Here is a 15,721-nt window from a genome sequence, read left to right on the forward strand (position 1 = left end):
GGGCTGGAAACCAAATCTGACTCTAGAGCTCTGTGGCTGTCACCATAAACCTGCTTCCTCTCTGGCCAAATTAGAACTCGTCCCCACCACCCCCACCCTCAGCACCAATCGACCCACCATTCAGGGACAGAAGACTGAATCTTCATGAGGCCCGAGGTGAGGCTCAGAGTGAGCGTTTCCAAGGCCATCTTGTGCACCTGTGCCTGGGGCGGAAACACGTCTTTTTGGGACCTTGGACCAGCCCATCCTCCTCCAGGGATGTCCCCACCTCCACCCCTGTTGGCCTACAGAGGCCACTGTGAGTCTGAGGCTGGTGCTAGGGTCTAGCCCCAAGCCTGGGGTCCCTGGGAGAGGCCAGGGGGTGGTGGCCAGGCTGCAGAGGGACTTTCCGAAGTCTTCATTTAAAGGGCATGGAAGGGCACTCTGGTGTCATGCCCAAGGTCGGGGCTGGTGAGTCAGAGGCTGAAGTTCCAATCCCATTCCAGAATACCACATGACCTTAGACAAGCTGGCGTCACCACCCTGGGCCTCGCAGCCTGGCCTGTGAAATGGGAGAGTAGAGCTTGCGAGGGAAATGGTAAAAGCCGCCACCTTTCCCCCACTCTCCACCCTCTCTCCCATCCTGACGTGACTTCGGGGAGCGTGCAAGTATAGGGTTCAATCGCCTTCATGACTTTTCTACTTTTGAGCCTCTTTGCACCTTGACTCCTCAAGGACATGAGGACACAAAGGGCGCTTCAGGTGAGGGGAACAGCATGAGCGAAGGCCCGGAGGCAGGAAAGCTCCCGAGCATCAGGCTGGGGCAGAGACCCCCAAGGGGATGCGCAGGTGGCAACAGGAAGAGCCAAGGGCCCTGCATGACATGTTGGGGCCTCAGCCCCCAGTCCTGCAGAGGGCCCCCTGGTGCGGCCAGGCCACCAGGTTTCACCAGGAAGGCCCTTCTCGGTGGGCAGGCCGAGGCCAGGCGTGAGTGCTGGCAATGCCACTTCATGTGTTTCCCATTGTACTTAGTCCCAACTCCCATAAAAGCCCCAGAGGTGCCACCCAGCCACACATGTGGACACCTCTCCCTGGCAACAATGGTGGTGGACAATGGCAGGGACAGCCGCAGCCCAGGGGCGAGGTGGCATGGCAGGGAGCTCTCCGGCCGCTGGTGGATCCGGGCTCCGGGCACTCGGTGAGGGTCCCGCGGGGCTCCTAGCCCGCCCAGGCCAATGCTGGCCTTAATTAAGAAGGAGTCTCCCACCCAGGAGCCAAACCACCCTCCTGGCCACGCCCACTGCAACCGCTTTCAGTTCTGTTTCTTGAGCCGCGTGCTGAGGCCAGCCCCACAAATAAAAGCCATCACTTTTCTCTTTCTCTCTCTTTCTTTCTTTCTTTTTTGTTTTTTTCTTTTCCAAAAAGAGAGGCAGCCACAAGAGCTTCTAAAAGGCCGTGACGTCACGGCCCAGGTGACCGCGGCCCAGCCAATGAGCCAAGGCCGCGAGCAGGCTTCTTGCATCCTGTGAGCTGAGGTTGGGTTGACACTGGGAAGGCCTGGTCCCTCAACCACAGAACCACAAGGCCAGGCCCTCGCCGCCTCCAGGGCCCTGCGCGGGAGCTGGTTGGCTCCTGGCGCTCCCCACCCCCGGCCGCCCTCATACCCACCGGAGCCTGGGCTCTGTCGAGGGTAAGCCTCATTCATTCATTCCCTGTGGCACTGGAGGGGGCCCACTCTGCTCTGTCAGCCTCGGAGCTCCTCCACCCTGGCTGCCGAAAGCCCCTTCCCGCCATCTAATGATACACTCTGCATACGCTTCTGTTGAGAATTTGTGGCTAGACATTCCTGTGGGACCGGGAATCCAAATTCTTGGGTACAAACAGAAACTTACTTTCCTTGGGGATTTTTTTTTTTCTCTCTCACTCACACACACTCTCGCGTTCTTTCCTTTTTTCTTTTTCGTAGCAGCAGGGGGGAAAAAAGAGACAGAAACAAAACAAAACAAAAAAAAAAACAACAAAAAGCAACACCCCCCCCCTTTTATTTTCAAAAGTAGCTAGGGGAAAAAAAAATAAAACAACAGCTAACCAAGTGAATCCCAACCCAACCCCCTGAAGGGCTGAAAATTCTCGCCTTCTTCAGAGCGGGGCATGGCATCGAACAGCATCTTCGACTCCTTCCCCACCTACTCGCCGACCTTCATCCGCGGTGAGTAACGATTGCCCAGGGCCCTGGGTGGGGAGCTGTGGCCAGGCCCCGGACCACGTCCCTCCACTGACCGCCCCAGCTGCCCTCAAGCGCACAGCCTGTCTGCCTAAATCCGCTGGCCTCTGAAAGCCTGAGGTGGGAAGATGGGTTGGTGGTCTCTGTGGTCTCTTGGCGTGGAACATCGCTGTGGCACTTTTATCCTCCACTGGTGGGGACAGTAAGCGGTGGGGGCGATGGATACTCCAGGACCTCAAGACCTCAAAGGGCAGCCCTCAGAGGGGCCAAGGGGAACTCTCAGGGACCCTCGGCTTCCTGCTTCACTAACGGGGCCCCTGGGCCTGCAGCCCCAGCCCCTGTCTTGCCTGGGACTCCCCACCTGGGCTCAGGAGGTCACTGCCGGCAGCTTCTGGGGAGAGCTGTGGGATCCAGGGGTCTTCCTGGAGACCACCGCCCACATTTTGTATGTAACTCCTGGGGTATCAGAAGCAGAAGGAGGAGAAGGAAGCCACAGGCTTTTGTAGAAAACTGCGCAGAGCTGGGCTGCACTGAAGCTGGACCCGCACGGGGCTAGGGGACAGACCTCGAGAAAGTTCGTGGATTTGGCCACGGGAGAGGAGAAAGTGTTTCTGGGCAGCTTTTGCCTTTTCTGGTGGCTGCAGGGATGCGGAGTTCTGGGTTGTGTCTCCCAGCAAGGATAGGGGGTCTGAGATCCCCGACCTGGAGCCTCTAATGGGGCTGGGACTCACGGGGAGACTTCTCCTACCTCTGTCTGGCATTTAGGGCTGATGCACCCTGGCCTCAGACACCCCCTGCTGCCTTCCTCCTCCCCAGCAGGAGCCCAGATGGGGCTGTGACACCTGAGACCGGGGATCAAGAGTCCCTGAGCTCAAGCCCCACGGCTCAGTGGCTTCCTTGCTGAGAGACCTTAGGAGGGGAGTTACTACTGTGCCCCAGATACAGTCTCCTCTGCTTGTGGAATTCTCATTGTCTGAGCCTGGGGGTGGACCATGTGTAAGGGCAGTGCCTCTGGATGGTTCCAGAACAGAAGGGCTGCATGAGATCTAGAACTTCAGGGTTGGGGGCTGGTGCTGCCTTTCCTCAGCCGAGGCGGTCAGCAGAGATGCAGAGGTGGGTCTGCCTGCCTGCCTACCCTCCAGCCCATTGGCCTGCCCTGCCGCTGGCTGACCGAGTGATTCAGGGCTGGGGCCTGGGCAGCCGGCTCAGGGCAGGGACCCAGACACATTTGGGTGTTTGAGTCCTCAGGCTTCTGGGAAGGCTTGTCTGAGAGCGGGGCCTGTTCTTCTTCCCTGGTGAGCAGAGGAAGGCTGTGCTGCTGCAGATGGGAACTGAGTCGGGGAGTGAAGGGGGCCTGCTGTCCCCTGAAGTGGGGGCACTCCCAGCAAACCTAGCTGTGGCCGATGATGAGCGGCAGCCCCAGGTCTGAGAGCCAAGAGCTGCGGCTGCTTCCTTGGAATTGCTGCTGTTACAACGTGGTTCCCTTTGTAGTCCTCGGAACTAATTAAAGGCAGTTCTGTGGCAAGAAAATAAGAGTTTATAAAATCCATTTTCTGGGTCTTTGTAATCTGTATTTCTCCTTCCGTGCGCAAGATGGAGAAATGTAGGGTTTAAAACAAAGGGACCTTGGGAGACAGGGCTATAGCCCTGGTCGGCCTGGGCTGGGTCCTGATCCTCGGAGCCTGGGAGGTGACTGGCAGTAGCACGAAGGGCACAAAGGGAGAGGTGGCTTTGGCCCAACGTGTCATGTATGCGCCCAGAGACAGGAGGCCGCTGGGCGGAACGGGCTGATCCTGGCCAGCAGCGGCACAGAAGGCGCCTCATAGGCTAGGGTCTGTGGGGATGTTTGGATCTGGGGCCTGCGGCCCGAGGGCCTTCCCTCCACTTTTGTGGAGACCTGTCTCACCTCTTCAGCCTTCTCTCTCCTGTTCATTTCTGCTCACGACGTGCTCGCCGTGAGGGCCCGTCTCCCAAATCCCATCCCTGGAGGCTCACAGGGCTCCAGGTGCCAATTCCTTCCTCAAAGAGACCCAGCCCCAGGGTCCCATTTGCAGAGTGCCAACCCCACGCTGCCCCCTACAGGGTCCCTAACCCACCGACCCTTGGCAGTCTCAGGGAACCTTCAGGTTCCTCCTCGGAGTTGCGTTTTTAAACATGTAAGACAAAATCCAAAGGATTACAAAGGAAAAGAAATCGACGGAAATACCGTTGTCAAACTCAGAAAGCAAGTTGGTGACATTGGCTCACGTTTGCCATTTGTTGAACTCCATTTGTCTGTGCCTCTTCAAGAACTCACTGAGTGACAAGACCCCGTGGTGGGCCATGCAGTTGTGATGAGCATGAACAATATTTCAGGTCATCCCTGACACTGCTGTGAGACCAGAGAACACCTGTGATTTCCACTGGTGGAAAATCGCCTGGAATATGATGCTAAATTTCAGCTAGAGGCCGGGGAAAGGAAAGACACCGTTCTCTCCAGCCCAGCATCACAGACCCCTAAATTATATGCAAGACAAAAACTCCAGGTCCATCTGGGTCTCGTGTTCTCAGAATCTTACTCGGGCTGTTCTCTCATCCATAGGCTTTTACCAGAAGGGGAAGGGTCTCCCTGGGTCCCCCACTGCCTCCTCTTCCTCAAATGCCACCCCGCCTCAGTCCCTGAGCAAAGTGTGATGGAGCCAGCGGATTTTCTGAAATCGCGCCCCTAGAGTGTTTTAAACACCGGATTCCCAATTCCTACGTCAGGCTGTGGAGGATTCCCCATTCCTATCTCAGACTGCAGAATCAGAATCTCTAGGGTTTGGGCCTGGGCAGGTGTGGTTTTGAAAATCCCCCAAAGCGATTCTGATGTGCCTCTCAGGCAGGCTTGGGGACTGCTGCCAGGGGAGCCCAGTCCCCCACCTGGCTCTGCTGCCTGTGTGCTGTGGGACTGTGTCTGAGTCACTTGACATCTCTGGATCCGTGTTCTCTCATGAGTAAAAGGGCACAAGTGAGTTGCATTTGGTGCCTCCCATGTGGGCTTCTCTGTCTCCCCCACCTGACAACCCAGGGTGGTCCCTAGAATTATCACTGAGCTCCTACTACCTCAATGTCCCCACAGACCGATGGAAGATGACTTCCCTTTTGTCTTCACTGGCAAAAACAGGCGGAGAATGAAGCATCCCATCCATGCCTCTGCCTTCAGGCACCTGTACTCAGCCAGTGCCACAGCCTGCACAGAGGCCTTCGAGGCAGCAAGGGAGAGTTCCAGACCCCTGGAGAGTCCAACTGCTTGTGCATGACATTCCCATGGCTCCCGCCGAGCCCTCTCCTTTCGGTTTCTCTGACTTTGAGCTAAGGGATCAGAAACTCCCCTCAGTTCACTGTGGAGAGAAGGGGTATGGGAAAAGTGTGGAGAGGCATTTGGTTCCCATCCTGCAGTAGAGGCATGAGTAGGAGGTGAGAAGAAGGCAATGCTTACCCTCAGGGCTGGCACACGGATGGTGGAATTCTAGAAGCTGGAATGGAAGGTGTGAGAGGGCACAGGGGCCCCCTGGGGTCTTCCCCCAGGCAGCACAAGGGAGATTTATTCTCCCTGTGTGGCAAATGGGGAAGCTGAGACCTAAGAGCTGCAATCCAGACACTGTGTAACTAGGGACAAGTCCCTTCCTCTCTCTGGGCCTCAGTTTCCCCATCTGACAATTATGGGCCAATGGCCTTGAGGACCCCCTTGCCCATGCACGGCTCCATTGGGGGCCAGCACCTTCATTCTGAATCTGCCTCATGAGGCCCTCCTCTGCGCCCCCTGGGGCACCCCCTCACACCAGGTCACCTTTGCTGAACCCTCACTTGCACCCCCACAGGCAAACACTCACCAGGGACACTGGCGATGGGTGCCCCTCCAGGGAGGGAAGCCGAGGAAATGGGCCCAAACTGCCACATGTAGGCTTTAAGGGGGCTCTAGGGGGACAAACGCATTCACCCGTTTAGTCAGTCATTTCCCAAAAACTTATCGAGGTGTAGGGTATGGAGATTCCAGCTTGGGCTTTAGAGCCAGGCTCTCCAGGTTCAAGTCCTGACTCTGCCCTCTGCCGTCACCTGCGTGAGTGACTTCACTTCTCTGTCTCTGGTTTCCTCATCTGTAGGGGTTACACCAACGTCGCAGAGCTATGGAGAGAATTAAAGGAGCATGATGCCTGGCACAGAGTAGCTGCTCAATAAGCATTTTCCATTTGTTGAACACCTTGAGCATGGCCTTGTACTGGGAGCCCGGGGGGAACTGGGTCAGGATCTCCATCCTAGGAGCTCACCGTCTGGTGGAGAAAAAGATGGGTCAACAGAAAATTGCCCTGGGGCGTGATAAAGGTTTTTGGGAGAAGAACCAGGGCTGTGAGTTCAAAGAGGGGTACTAGCCCAGCCTTGAGAAAGAGAGAACAAGTCCTCTGGAGGAGTGACTTGGAAACTGGGTCCCTAAGGGTGAAGAGGTAACAAAGACAGGGAAAGGATGTTCCAGGCAGAAGGAACGCCCTGGGCAAAGGTGTGGAAGCAGGAAAGTACGAGCTGGCTTGGGAGCCACGGGGAGGGCTGGGAGCGTGGTGTGGGTCTGGCCAAGGTCCCCCTAGCAGTGGTTGGAGTTGGCCGGCAGCTCCTCCCCTGAAGATGCCTGGGAGAAATGGAAAGTGGACTCTGGGTATGAGGCGGGCCTGTGTGGAGGCAGGGGGTGGACAAAATGGCCCTGGGCAGGTCTGGCCGAGAGGGTCTGACTCAGAGGTCACCGGACAGGGAGGAGGCTGCCCAGACCAGAGAGGTCAGTCACCGTATCCTTTCCGAAGGTCCAGGAAGTTCCAGTAACAGGGGACTCTCTGTTTTAGCACTGAAAGCCACACGTCCCAGGAAACCCCTTCATCCCAGGCAACCCCTGACGGCTGGTCACCCTGTGCACATGTGTTCATGGGGCCTCCCCCTCCCCGCCATCCCTGGGAGAGGAACGGACTGACCGCCAGCTCTTCCGTGCCCACTATGGCGCTTGCCTGGCGCCACGTCTGCTAGGTCCCTTTGACGGCGGCTTCTGAGGCTGCCCTGCACACCCCCGTCTCCCCAGACCACCCTGCCTGTCCAAAGTGCCCCCCAGGCTGGAAAAGCATTCCTGGGAGCCCCCCACTGCCCACAGGGTCTAGGCGGGCATGAGCCGACCCCACACAGCGGGACTGTGTGTCCAGGCCTTACCGCACCCACTCTGGCTGGCCGGAGGCCCCCAGCAGCCCCACTGGTCATATAGAGGGCTCATTGACGCCTGGGCCTGGAGGTGGCCGCATCAAAGCGGAGGCTCCCTCGGTTACCTGGAGGGAGGAGGCCGGGGGACGGATAAGCAGAGCCTGAAAACCTGACCTTCCAGCGGGCTGTGAGAGGCAGGAGGAGAGTGGCGGCCTCTGACCCCAGCCTTGCCACCGAGCCAGTCCGGATCCTCCATAGGTGGGGAAACAGGCCTGGGCTCTGGGTTCAGTGGGGCAGCCCCAACACCAGCTCTTATTGCCGTCTCCTGGGGTTGCCTTATCTGCAGACCCTTCCTCAAATCTGCCACCCAGAGTGTGCCCCCATGCCCTGTAGTTGGGGAATCTCACCCAGTCTTCCAGACTGAACCCAAACACCCCCTCTGCTAGGAGTCATTGCTGGGACACCTGCAGCCACTGGGGAGCCCTGTCCTCCTCTGAGCTTCAGTCCCTGGGCCAGCCCTGAGACTCAGCGAGTAATTCCCTACCTTGCTTGGTGGAAGTAAAGAGAAGGAAGGAAGGAAGGAAGGGAGGGATGGAGGCAGGAAAGATTGCCTTTAGCCCTCAGTGGATCTACAGCCCAGGCCTTTGCCATCTGCCTTAAAATAGCACCTCCTGAAGCCCCTGGACACAGTGGGGATGGGAATCTTGGGCCTAGGGCTGGGAGTGGGACTCTGGTCTTGCTTTGAGAAGTCACAAGAACAAGGAACAGTGACTCAGTCCAGGAGCATGTCGGCGCCGGGAGGCAGAGTTCCCTTCCTCATTTCATAGATGACAAAACTGAGGTCCAAAGAGGCGTGTGGTCTTGTAAAACGTCGAATTCAACAGCAGGAAAACTGACTTTCCTTGCCTCCCTGGGGTCCAATCATCTGCCTTGCACACAGTTTAGGAGTCAGAACAATCTAGGCTTAAACTGCATGGTAGCTGGGTGACCCGACATGTGAACTCACCTCTTAAGGTCTCAGTTTCCACCTCTGTAAAATGGGCTAGTAACACTGACCTCAAAGGGTGGCTAGGAGGAGTGACTGTGGCCCTGCCCTGAGCCCCGCATGTGGCACCTGGTACACAGGGAGCACTGGCCTGGCACAGGCCAGCCTCCTGATCGGCTTGTGCCCCTCCGCGCCAGCGTGATCCCCTGCCATTCAACAGATGTTTCCACATCTCGCCCTCCTGCTCTTTCTCCAGCGCCAAGCCCTGGTTTTTTCAGGGCTAGAGAGGGCTGAGCAGGCACAAGACTAGAGGGACTGTCAGACCCCTTGTCAATGGCTCCCAGGGATAAAGGAAGGCACTCTTCGGAGAGGAAGCAATGTAAAATGCGGCTATAAGCCTCAGCTGCAGCCAGGCTCTGCCACTTCCTCGCTGTGTGGCGTTGGGAGAGGTGCCTCACCTCTCTGTGTTTCGTTTTTCCACCTGTAAAATGGAGAAAATGAACAGCACCCACCTCAAGACATGTTGGGTAGGTTTAATGAGGTAGTGTGTATCACGTGCACAGCACAGGGCCCGGCACAGACAAGCCCTCACGGAATGCCAGAAATTGCTACTATTTAATGTTCCTCCTCCTCTGCAAAAACCTTCTGTCTGACTCTAAGCAGGACGTGGAAGGTGAGAGACCCTGGCCTGTCTTCTCAAGGCCCAGCTTCATGGCCGCCCCCTTGGGGAGCCTTCCCAGCCCTTCCCTTTCTCCCCTCCAGGCATTGGGGGTGCTCTGCCACTGCTGCCCCTCACTCCTCACCCCACGGGTGTTCTTGGGAGCAGGGGCAGGCTCACAGGCGATATTCAGCCCTTCTCACTGAATGGATAGAGGAAAGAAAGAAAGAATGGATGGATGGATGAACGAATGAATGAATGGGCTGACGATTGGTCAGCTTAAGAGGTTTCCAGCTTCTCCCTCACTTCCCCCTTCACTGTCTGGCTTCTTCTTTGAAACACTTGTTGGTGCGAGCCTGAGCACTCCGGTCCAATCAGTGCAGGCAGCGTGAAGGTTTAGGTTCCTCTTTGGGGTTTTCTTTCGAGTCTGGGAAAAGTGTTTTTGGCAAAAGGTTCAGACTTACATGTGGGCGGAAAGGGCAGACGTGTATAACTTATGATTTGAAGGGTGACCAAAGTCAGCCCCCCTCCAAACATCCTTCAACGTGGGACACGGTGACTGAGATTCCACCAGCACACGCAGCCCCTGTGGGAGTGGGGCTTTTGTAAATGCAGGTCCCTTCCCATCACGCACACCTGAGTGTCCACAGTTTGCCTGATTCCTTGGCCTTTGTTGAGAGGAGTTAAACGGCTGGAGCAGAGGAAACAGAGGGCATCTGGGGGACGGAACACTTGGAGAGAGCAGAGGGAAAGGCAGACAGAGTGGAAAGGGGTGGGGAGGAAAGAAGGGGCCCATTTTGGTCATGCCCCTGTTCCCAAACCCAACTTGCCTGGGCACCAGGCCTGAGGACCAGCACCTGTGGCTTGGCCTCCAGTGCTCCTTCCTCAAGCCTGAGCTCTGTCCCACCCCCACTCCGTGGGGTAAGCAGGGGCAGGAGGGGAGGCCTGCTGACGTGCCTCCCCCAGCTCTTTGCACCCCTGTGTCTCAGGAAGAGGTGCTAGGTCCAGGAGGGGTGGAGAAAGGACCTCCAAGTCAGAAGTGATAAAGAGCCCACTGAGAGAGCCTGGTGCCCCCACATCTCCTACAGAGCAGCTGTATCCCTTCCCAGGGGGAGAGGAAGCCACCTCTGAGAGCGAAGCCACCTCTGAGAGCAAAGCCACCTCAGAAAAAAGACTAGAGGGAAACACTGAAAAGTCCATAGTAGTTAATGCTGTGTGGTCCACCATGATGGCAGGTAACCTTTATTTTACATTCTTTTGATGATTGTGTATTTTCCAAACTTTTAATACTCATAAATTTAACAGAAAACAATTTTTGTTTTCAAAGAAAGAAAGAGGAAGAGGCAGTCCCACTCTCCCAGGAACAGGCAAGCTGGGGCTCCTGTCAGCCTGAGCTCCAGCCTGGGAACGGCCTGCTCCCACCCAGGCAAGACCCTGCTGGTCACCCTGCTCTCTGTTCTTCTTCCCAAATCACTGTGTCTGTCACCTGCCTCCTTGGCTCTGCCCTGTCAGGCTGTGGAGCAAGGGTCTGCCCTGGGCTGCGTAGAGCCATGCATACAGTAGGTGCTCAGGAAATGCTTGTGACCTGAGGTGTGGTCCCAATCTGCAGACAGTTTCCCTGGAGAGGTGGGCCTACGTCCCCAGTGGACTTAGGATGTGAGGTGAGCGAATTTGGTTGCTGCTGATTCATTCAGTGAACATTTATTGAGCATCTACTACATGCAATCACTGTTCTGGGCACTGTGGATGCAGAAGTGAACACAGGGGACAAAGATGCCTTCTCCCTGGGTGCCGACATTCCCGTGATGTGTGGAGACTGCCTGAGGAACCACCCGCCCCCCCAGTGTTTTTCAGTGTCCCAGCTTTCCATTTATAGATGGGGAAACTGACACTCAGGGAGGAGGCAGTCCTTGCCTGAACCCCCACAGCCAGGGAGTTGCAGATGCTGTTCTAAGCTCCAGAGCCTCGAGATTCAGCCCAGACCTTGGCCCGCCCAGCCCTACTAAGGTAGGCTCTCTCCTCTGGCCACCCACACCCCTCTGGCTTAGGTCCTTCCTACTTATGCAGAATCTTGGCCTCCTGGGACTTCTATAAATGCTCTGGATTCCCCATTAAACCCTCATCACAGCACCGCGTGCTGGGCATCACCACCTCCATTGTGGAGATGAAAACAGACTTAGGCAGATGGTGGGACTTGCTGCAACTAATGTTTAAGAAGAGGAAAGAGGACCTTGAGTCATCCTGTGGTCTGTCTGACATCAAACCAGCCCATGAAACTCTCCCTTCTGCCTGGAAGGTGTCTTCTCTTCCTTGGCCTGAGGGCACCACCTCCATGGAGCCCTCCCCGATACCTCTAAGCGAGGTGATTCATATCCTCCTCTCTGCAACCACAGCATCTTCAGGCCCTTCTCAAATACTTCCTGAAGGCTTCCTAGAAAGGGTGGAATCTGAGATGGGTCTAGAAAGGCAGATCTGGGAAGGAAGGAACCTTGCTGGTACAAGCAGAGTGAACAGCATGGGCAAAGGTATGGAAGAAGGATCACACAAAAGGATTACATGGAGATGGAAGGTTTATGGGTCCTGTGGAGGGCTTGAGGGAGAGGAGACTGAGGAAGAAGGTGGGCCAGGCCTGGGGTTGGTCATGGTTTCAGGACATGGGGCTCCAGGACTGAACCAAGCTGGGCCGTGATGTGGGGCAAAGCATCCCATGATGCACAGGGCAGTTGTCTGAAATAGGCCAGTGTAGACATGGCCTTGAGGGTAGGTACGTGTGTGAACAGAGACCACAGGGGCCTCCCGCACCCGCTCACGAACCCTATTTTTGTCAGTCTCTAGACACACATCTGAGCAGCCGAAGTGCACTTGCTCTGAGGCACGTAGAGGGCTCCGTGGATGGCCACGTCCGTGGTTGGACAAGGACAAGGGCGAAGGCTTAGAGCAGCTGAAGGGAAACCTGTCCTGGGGAGAATCCCAGGGCTAGTGACGGTGGCATGATTTTCAGGGCACGGTGCAAAATGAAAATACAGGATCCCTTGTTCAAAAATCAGTAAGAATTTCAGGACGGCGACCACAGAACACGAAACCGAGCATGAGGCCCTTCTAAGCAAGGGACCCTGTGCAACCGCCCAGGCCTGAAAATAAGCCTCTGTCTGCCTTTCCTTCCTTCCTTGGACTTGTGTGAGCTTCCATTCTTTATGAATCCACAGTGTTAAAATAATAATAAGTGAAGCCTTGGGTGAGAGCATAGCTTGAAGATTTTAGAACCAGTAAGAACATTAGGGAAAACATGAATCCAATCAACGTCCCCACCCTGTCTGCATTTTATGTTGTAGAACACCTGAAGGATCTAAGAAATTTAAAAATAAACTCGGTAATCTCAACACCCAGAAAAAACCACTATCATTCGGTGTGTTTCCTTCCAGTCTATTTTTACCCCATGTCTTGTTTTTGCCTCTGTGGGTCTCTTTCCTCCATGTGTGAGGCCATGCAGACATGTCTGAGAGCCTCAACAAGAATATCAATAGGCTAGGCATGGCGGCTCCCGCCTGTAATCCCAACACTTTGGGAGGCTGAGGCAGGAGGATCACTTGAGCTCAAGAGGTGAAGGCTGCAGTGAACTATGATCATGCCACTGCACTCTAGCCTGGGGGACAGAGCAAGACCTGGTCTCCAAAAAAAAAAAAAAAAACACGTTAACAACATTAACAGTCATTACCCAAGATGGCTGAGACCAGAAGCATTCAAATTTAGGACTTCTGATTTTGTCAGATTTTGGAATAGTTGCATTATACTTCAGTCCAAAATCCAAAATTCTCCAATGAGCATTTCCTTTGAGTGCCATGTTGGCTCTAAAAAAGTTTTGGGTTTTGGAGCATTTCAGATTTTAGATTTTTGAATTAGGGATAATCAACCTGTATAGGTGTTAGGATATGTCTAGGAAGAATCTAGAACAGCACCGTCCCGTAGGATTTTCTGTGATGATAGTAATGTCCCATGTCTGTGCTGCCCAACATGGTAGCCACCAGGTGCATGTGAATACTGAGTGCTTGAAACGTGGCTACTGTAACTGAGGAAATGAATTTTTTATCTTATTTCATTTTAATTATTTTCATTTAAATAGCACTTAAATATTTTCATTTAAAAGCTAATGGCTACTTTGTAGGGCTATACAGATCTGTTTTTTGTTTTTTTTTTTTTCATGTTTCTTTTCTTTTTTTTTTTTTTTTTTGAGACAGAGTCTGGCTCTGTCACCCAGGCTGGAGTGCAGTGGCACAATCTCTGCTCACTGCAAGCTCCGCCTCCCGGGTTCACGCCATTCTCCTGCCTCAGCCTCCCGAGTAGCTGGGACTACAGGCGCCTGCCACTGCGCCTGGCTAATTTTTGTATTTTTAGTAGAGACGGGATTTCCCTGTGTTAGCCAGGATGGTCTCGATCTCCTGACCTCGTGATCCACCCGCCTCGGCCTCCTGAAGTGCTGGGATTAGAGGCTTGAGCCACCGCACCCTGCCTTTTTTTCATTTTTCAACTCAAAATGTTTGAAAAGTTTTATACATAACAAGCACGTATTGCTTTAGTAATCAAAAGAAAGATACTAAAAATTTTAAGTTTTTAAAGCATTCAATGCTACCGGAAAAAAAAGTGCTTGAGATTTTTAAAAGCCTATGATGGGGGAAGATTGATCCTGTTAGAATAGGATCTATTTTTACTTTTCCAATCAACGTACAGAAGAACGAATGTGGGGTTTAGAATCAGAAGTTGTGGGTTTGTCTACCGGATCTGCCACTTACTGGCTGTGTGGCCACTTAACCTTTGTGAACCTCAATTTCCTCATCTGTATGATGGGGACATTGATGCTAGTGACCTCTCCAGGCCGCTGTGGGGACTGAATCAGACGAGGAAGGTGAGAACAGGAGGAATGGCCCAGTGATGGTGCGCGGGACTGGAGATGATTTCTGCAGGGGTGGAACCACTCATCCCTGCGAGAGGGTATTCCTCACAGCTCTGACTCCCCTCACCATTTCCTAGAAACCAGGAAACGAGGGTGGCATCTCCCAACGTGTGTTCAGATGTTATCAGGTGTTGTGCAGAAATAATGGAGCTCTGTGGCCAAACAAGATTGGGATTTATTGTTTCAAACAATGTTCAATGGTGTTTTGCTGCAGGACTTGTCAGAGCCTTTGATATGCTCATGGCTACCTTGTTGGGCCATGGAGATCTAAAATAGTGTATGCTCAACTGTTTATTGAGTTATCTCTTGGAGTGAGATGGTACATCTGGAAGGGGCTGGTGTGTGCAAAGTCCACTTTGGGAAAAGCTGCTCTAGAGAGAGCGATTGGATCCACCATGGGCCACAAGCACTGTGGGGGTGGGGAAATTATCTTTTCAAGGACCTAGGAAATTGTATTGAGATTTCAAAGGAAAATTTGCTGAATGCTAAATACAAAAGGGAAAAGTACAACATTGAAATGAATAAATTTGTAATTGACAGTCTAGAAAATATAAATTATGACTCAACTCTTAAATAGTTCCATTAGCAGTAAACATTTACGTAGCTCTTAACTCTATGTCAGCCACTGTCTAAGTGTTTTCCATATCTTTGCTCATTTTGTTTATATATGTATTTGAGACAGGGTCTGGCTCTGTCTTCCAGGCTGGAGTGCAGTGGCATAATCTTGGCTCACCAAAGTCTCTGCCTCCCAGGCTCAAGTGATATACCTTAGCTCATTTAATCCTCACAACCCTATAAGACAAAAGCTATTATGAGGCCTATTTTACAGATGAGAAAACTGAACCCCAGAGAGATTAAGGCATCTGCTCAGGTCACCCACCCAGGCAGGCTGCATCCAGAGCCTGTGTGGCTCGCCAAAGCACAGTAGCTATGAATTAATGGACATTTCCTCAGCTCAAGGGGCATCCTTGGTCTTCTCTTGGCCCCCTTTCTGGCAAGAGCTGGTGGTGCCCCCACGAGCTTGGTTCCCACGTCCTCCACCCACACCTAGAGAGGCTGGAGCGACTCAAGGGGTGAAGGGAAGCCAGGTAGAACCGGTTCCACCACTTTCTTACTGGGTGAGTCATTGCCTCCTCTGGGCTTCAGTTTCCTCATCTGAGAAATGGGCCAGTAATCATTTGTGGAACAAGAGAGGGGAGATTCATAAAACTCAGTGCATGGCCCATGCAGAAGGTACTTGAGGTGTGGTGGTCTTCTCCTTGCTCAGTGCATAGTTAGAGAAACTGAGGCACAGAGAGAGAGGGACAGGGCCAAAGCTGAGCTCAGAGAGCACCCCAGAGAGCCGGGCCAGAATCCCACGGCAACATATGCAGGGAAAGAGCTTCTTTCCCTCTCAGCAGGCGCCCATGCTGCCCTTTTTTTTTTTTTTTGAGACGGCATCTCGCTCTGTTGCCAGACTGGAGTGCAGTGGCATGATCTTGGCTCAGTGCAACCTCCAACTCCCTGGTTCAAGCGATTCTCCTGCCTCAGCCTCCCGGGTAGCTGGGATTACAGGCACGCACCACCACGACCAGCTAATTTTTGTATTTTTAGTAGAGACAGGGTTTCACCATGTTATCCAGGAGGGTCTCGATCTCCTGACCTCGTGATCCACCCACCTCAGCCTCCCAAAGTGCTAGGATTACCTGTGTGAGCCACCACGCCCGGCCTATGCTGCCCTTCTTACGGCAGCAC

The 15,721-nt window shown here is 53.8% G+C and overlaps 1 protein-coding gene across 6 annotated transcripts in view; it reads left to right on the top strand.

Annotated features, from left to right (window-relative positions):
• Positions 1–1,529: 1,529 nt before the first annotated feature.
• The window catches only part of RUNX3 (RUNX family transcription factor 3), a 65,946-nt gene continuing 51,754 nt past the window's right edge, over positions 1,530–15,721 (top strand). Inside the window, exons 1-2 of one of the 6 annotated variants that reach the window (XM_063631153.1) lie at positions 1,530–1,669; positions 2,123–2,188. In XM_063631153.1, coding sequence (XP_063487223.1) covers positions 2,131–2,188 — 58 coding nt within the window. In that variant the 5' untranslated portion in view covers positions 1,530–1,669; positions 2,123–2,130. Of the gene's footprint in view, positions 2,189–15,721 lie in introns of all 6 variants that reach the window. The other 5 variants (XM_055260969.2, XM_063631149.1, XM_063631152.1 and 2 more) reach the window with 5 other exon arrangements.

Source organism: Symphalangus syndactylus, chromosome 22, assembly GCF_028878055.3.
Source record: "Symphalangus syndactylus isolate Jambi chromosome 22, NHGRI_mSymSyn1-v2.1_pri, whole genome shotgun sequence".
In the NCBI taxonomy this organism is placed as follows: domain Eukaryota; kingdom Metazoa; phylum Chordata; class Mammalia; order Primates; family Hylobatidae; genus Symphalangus; species Symphalangus syndactylus.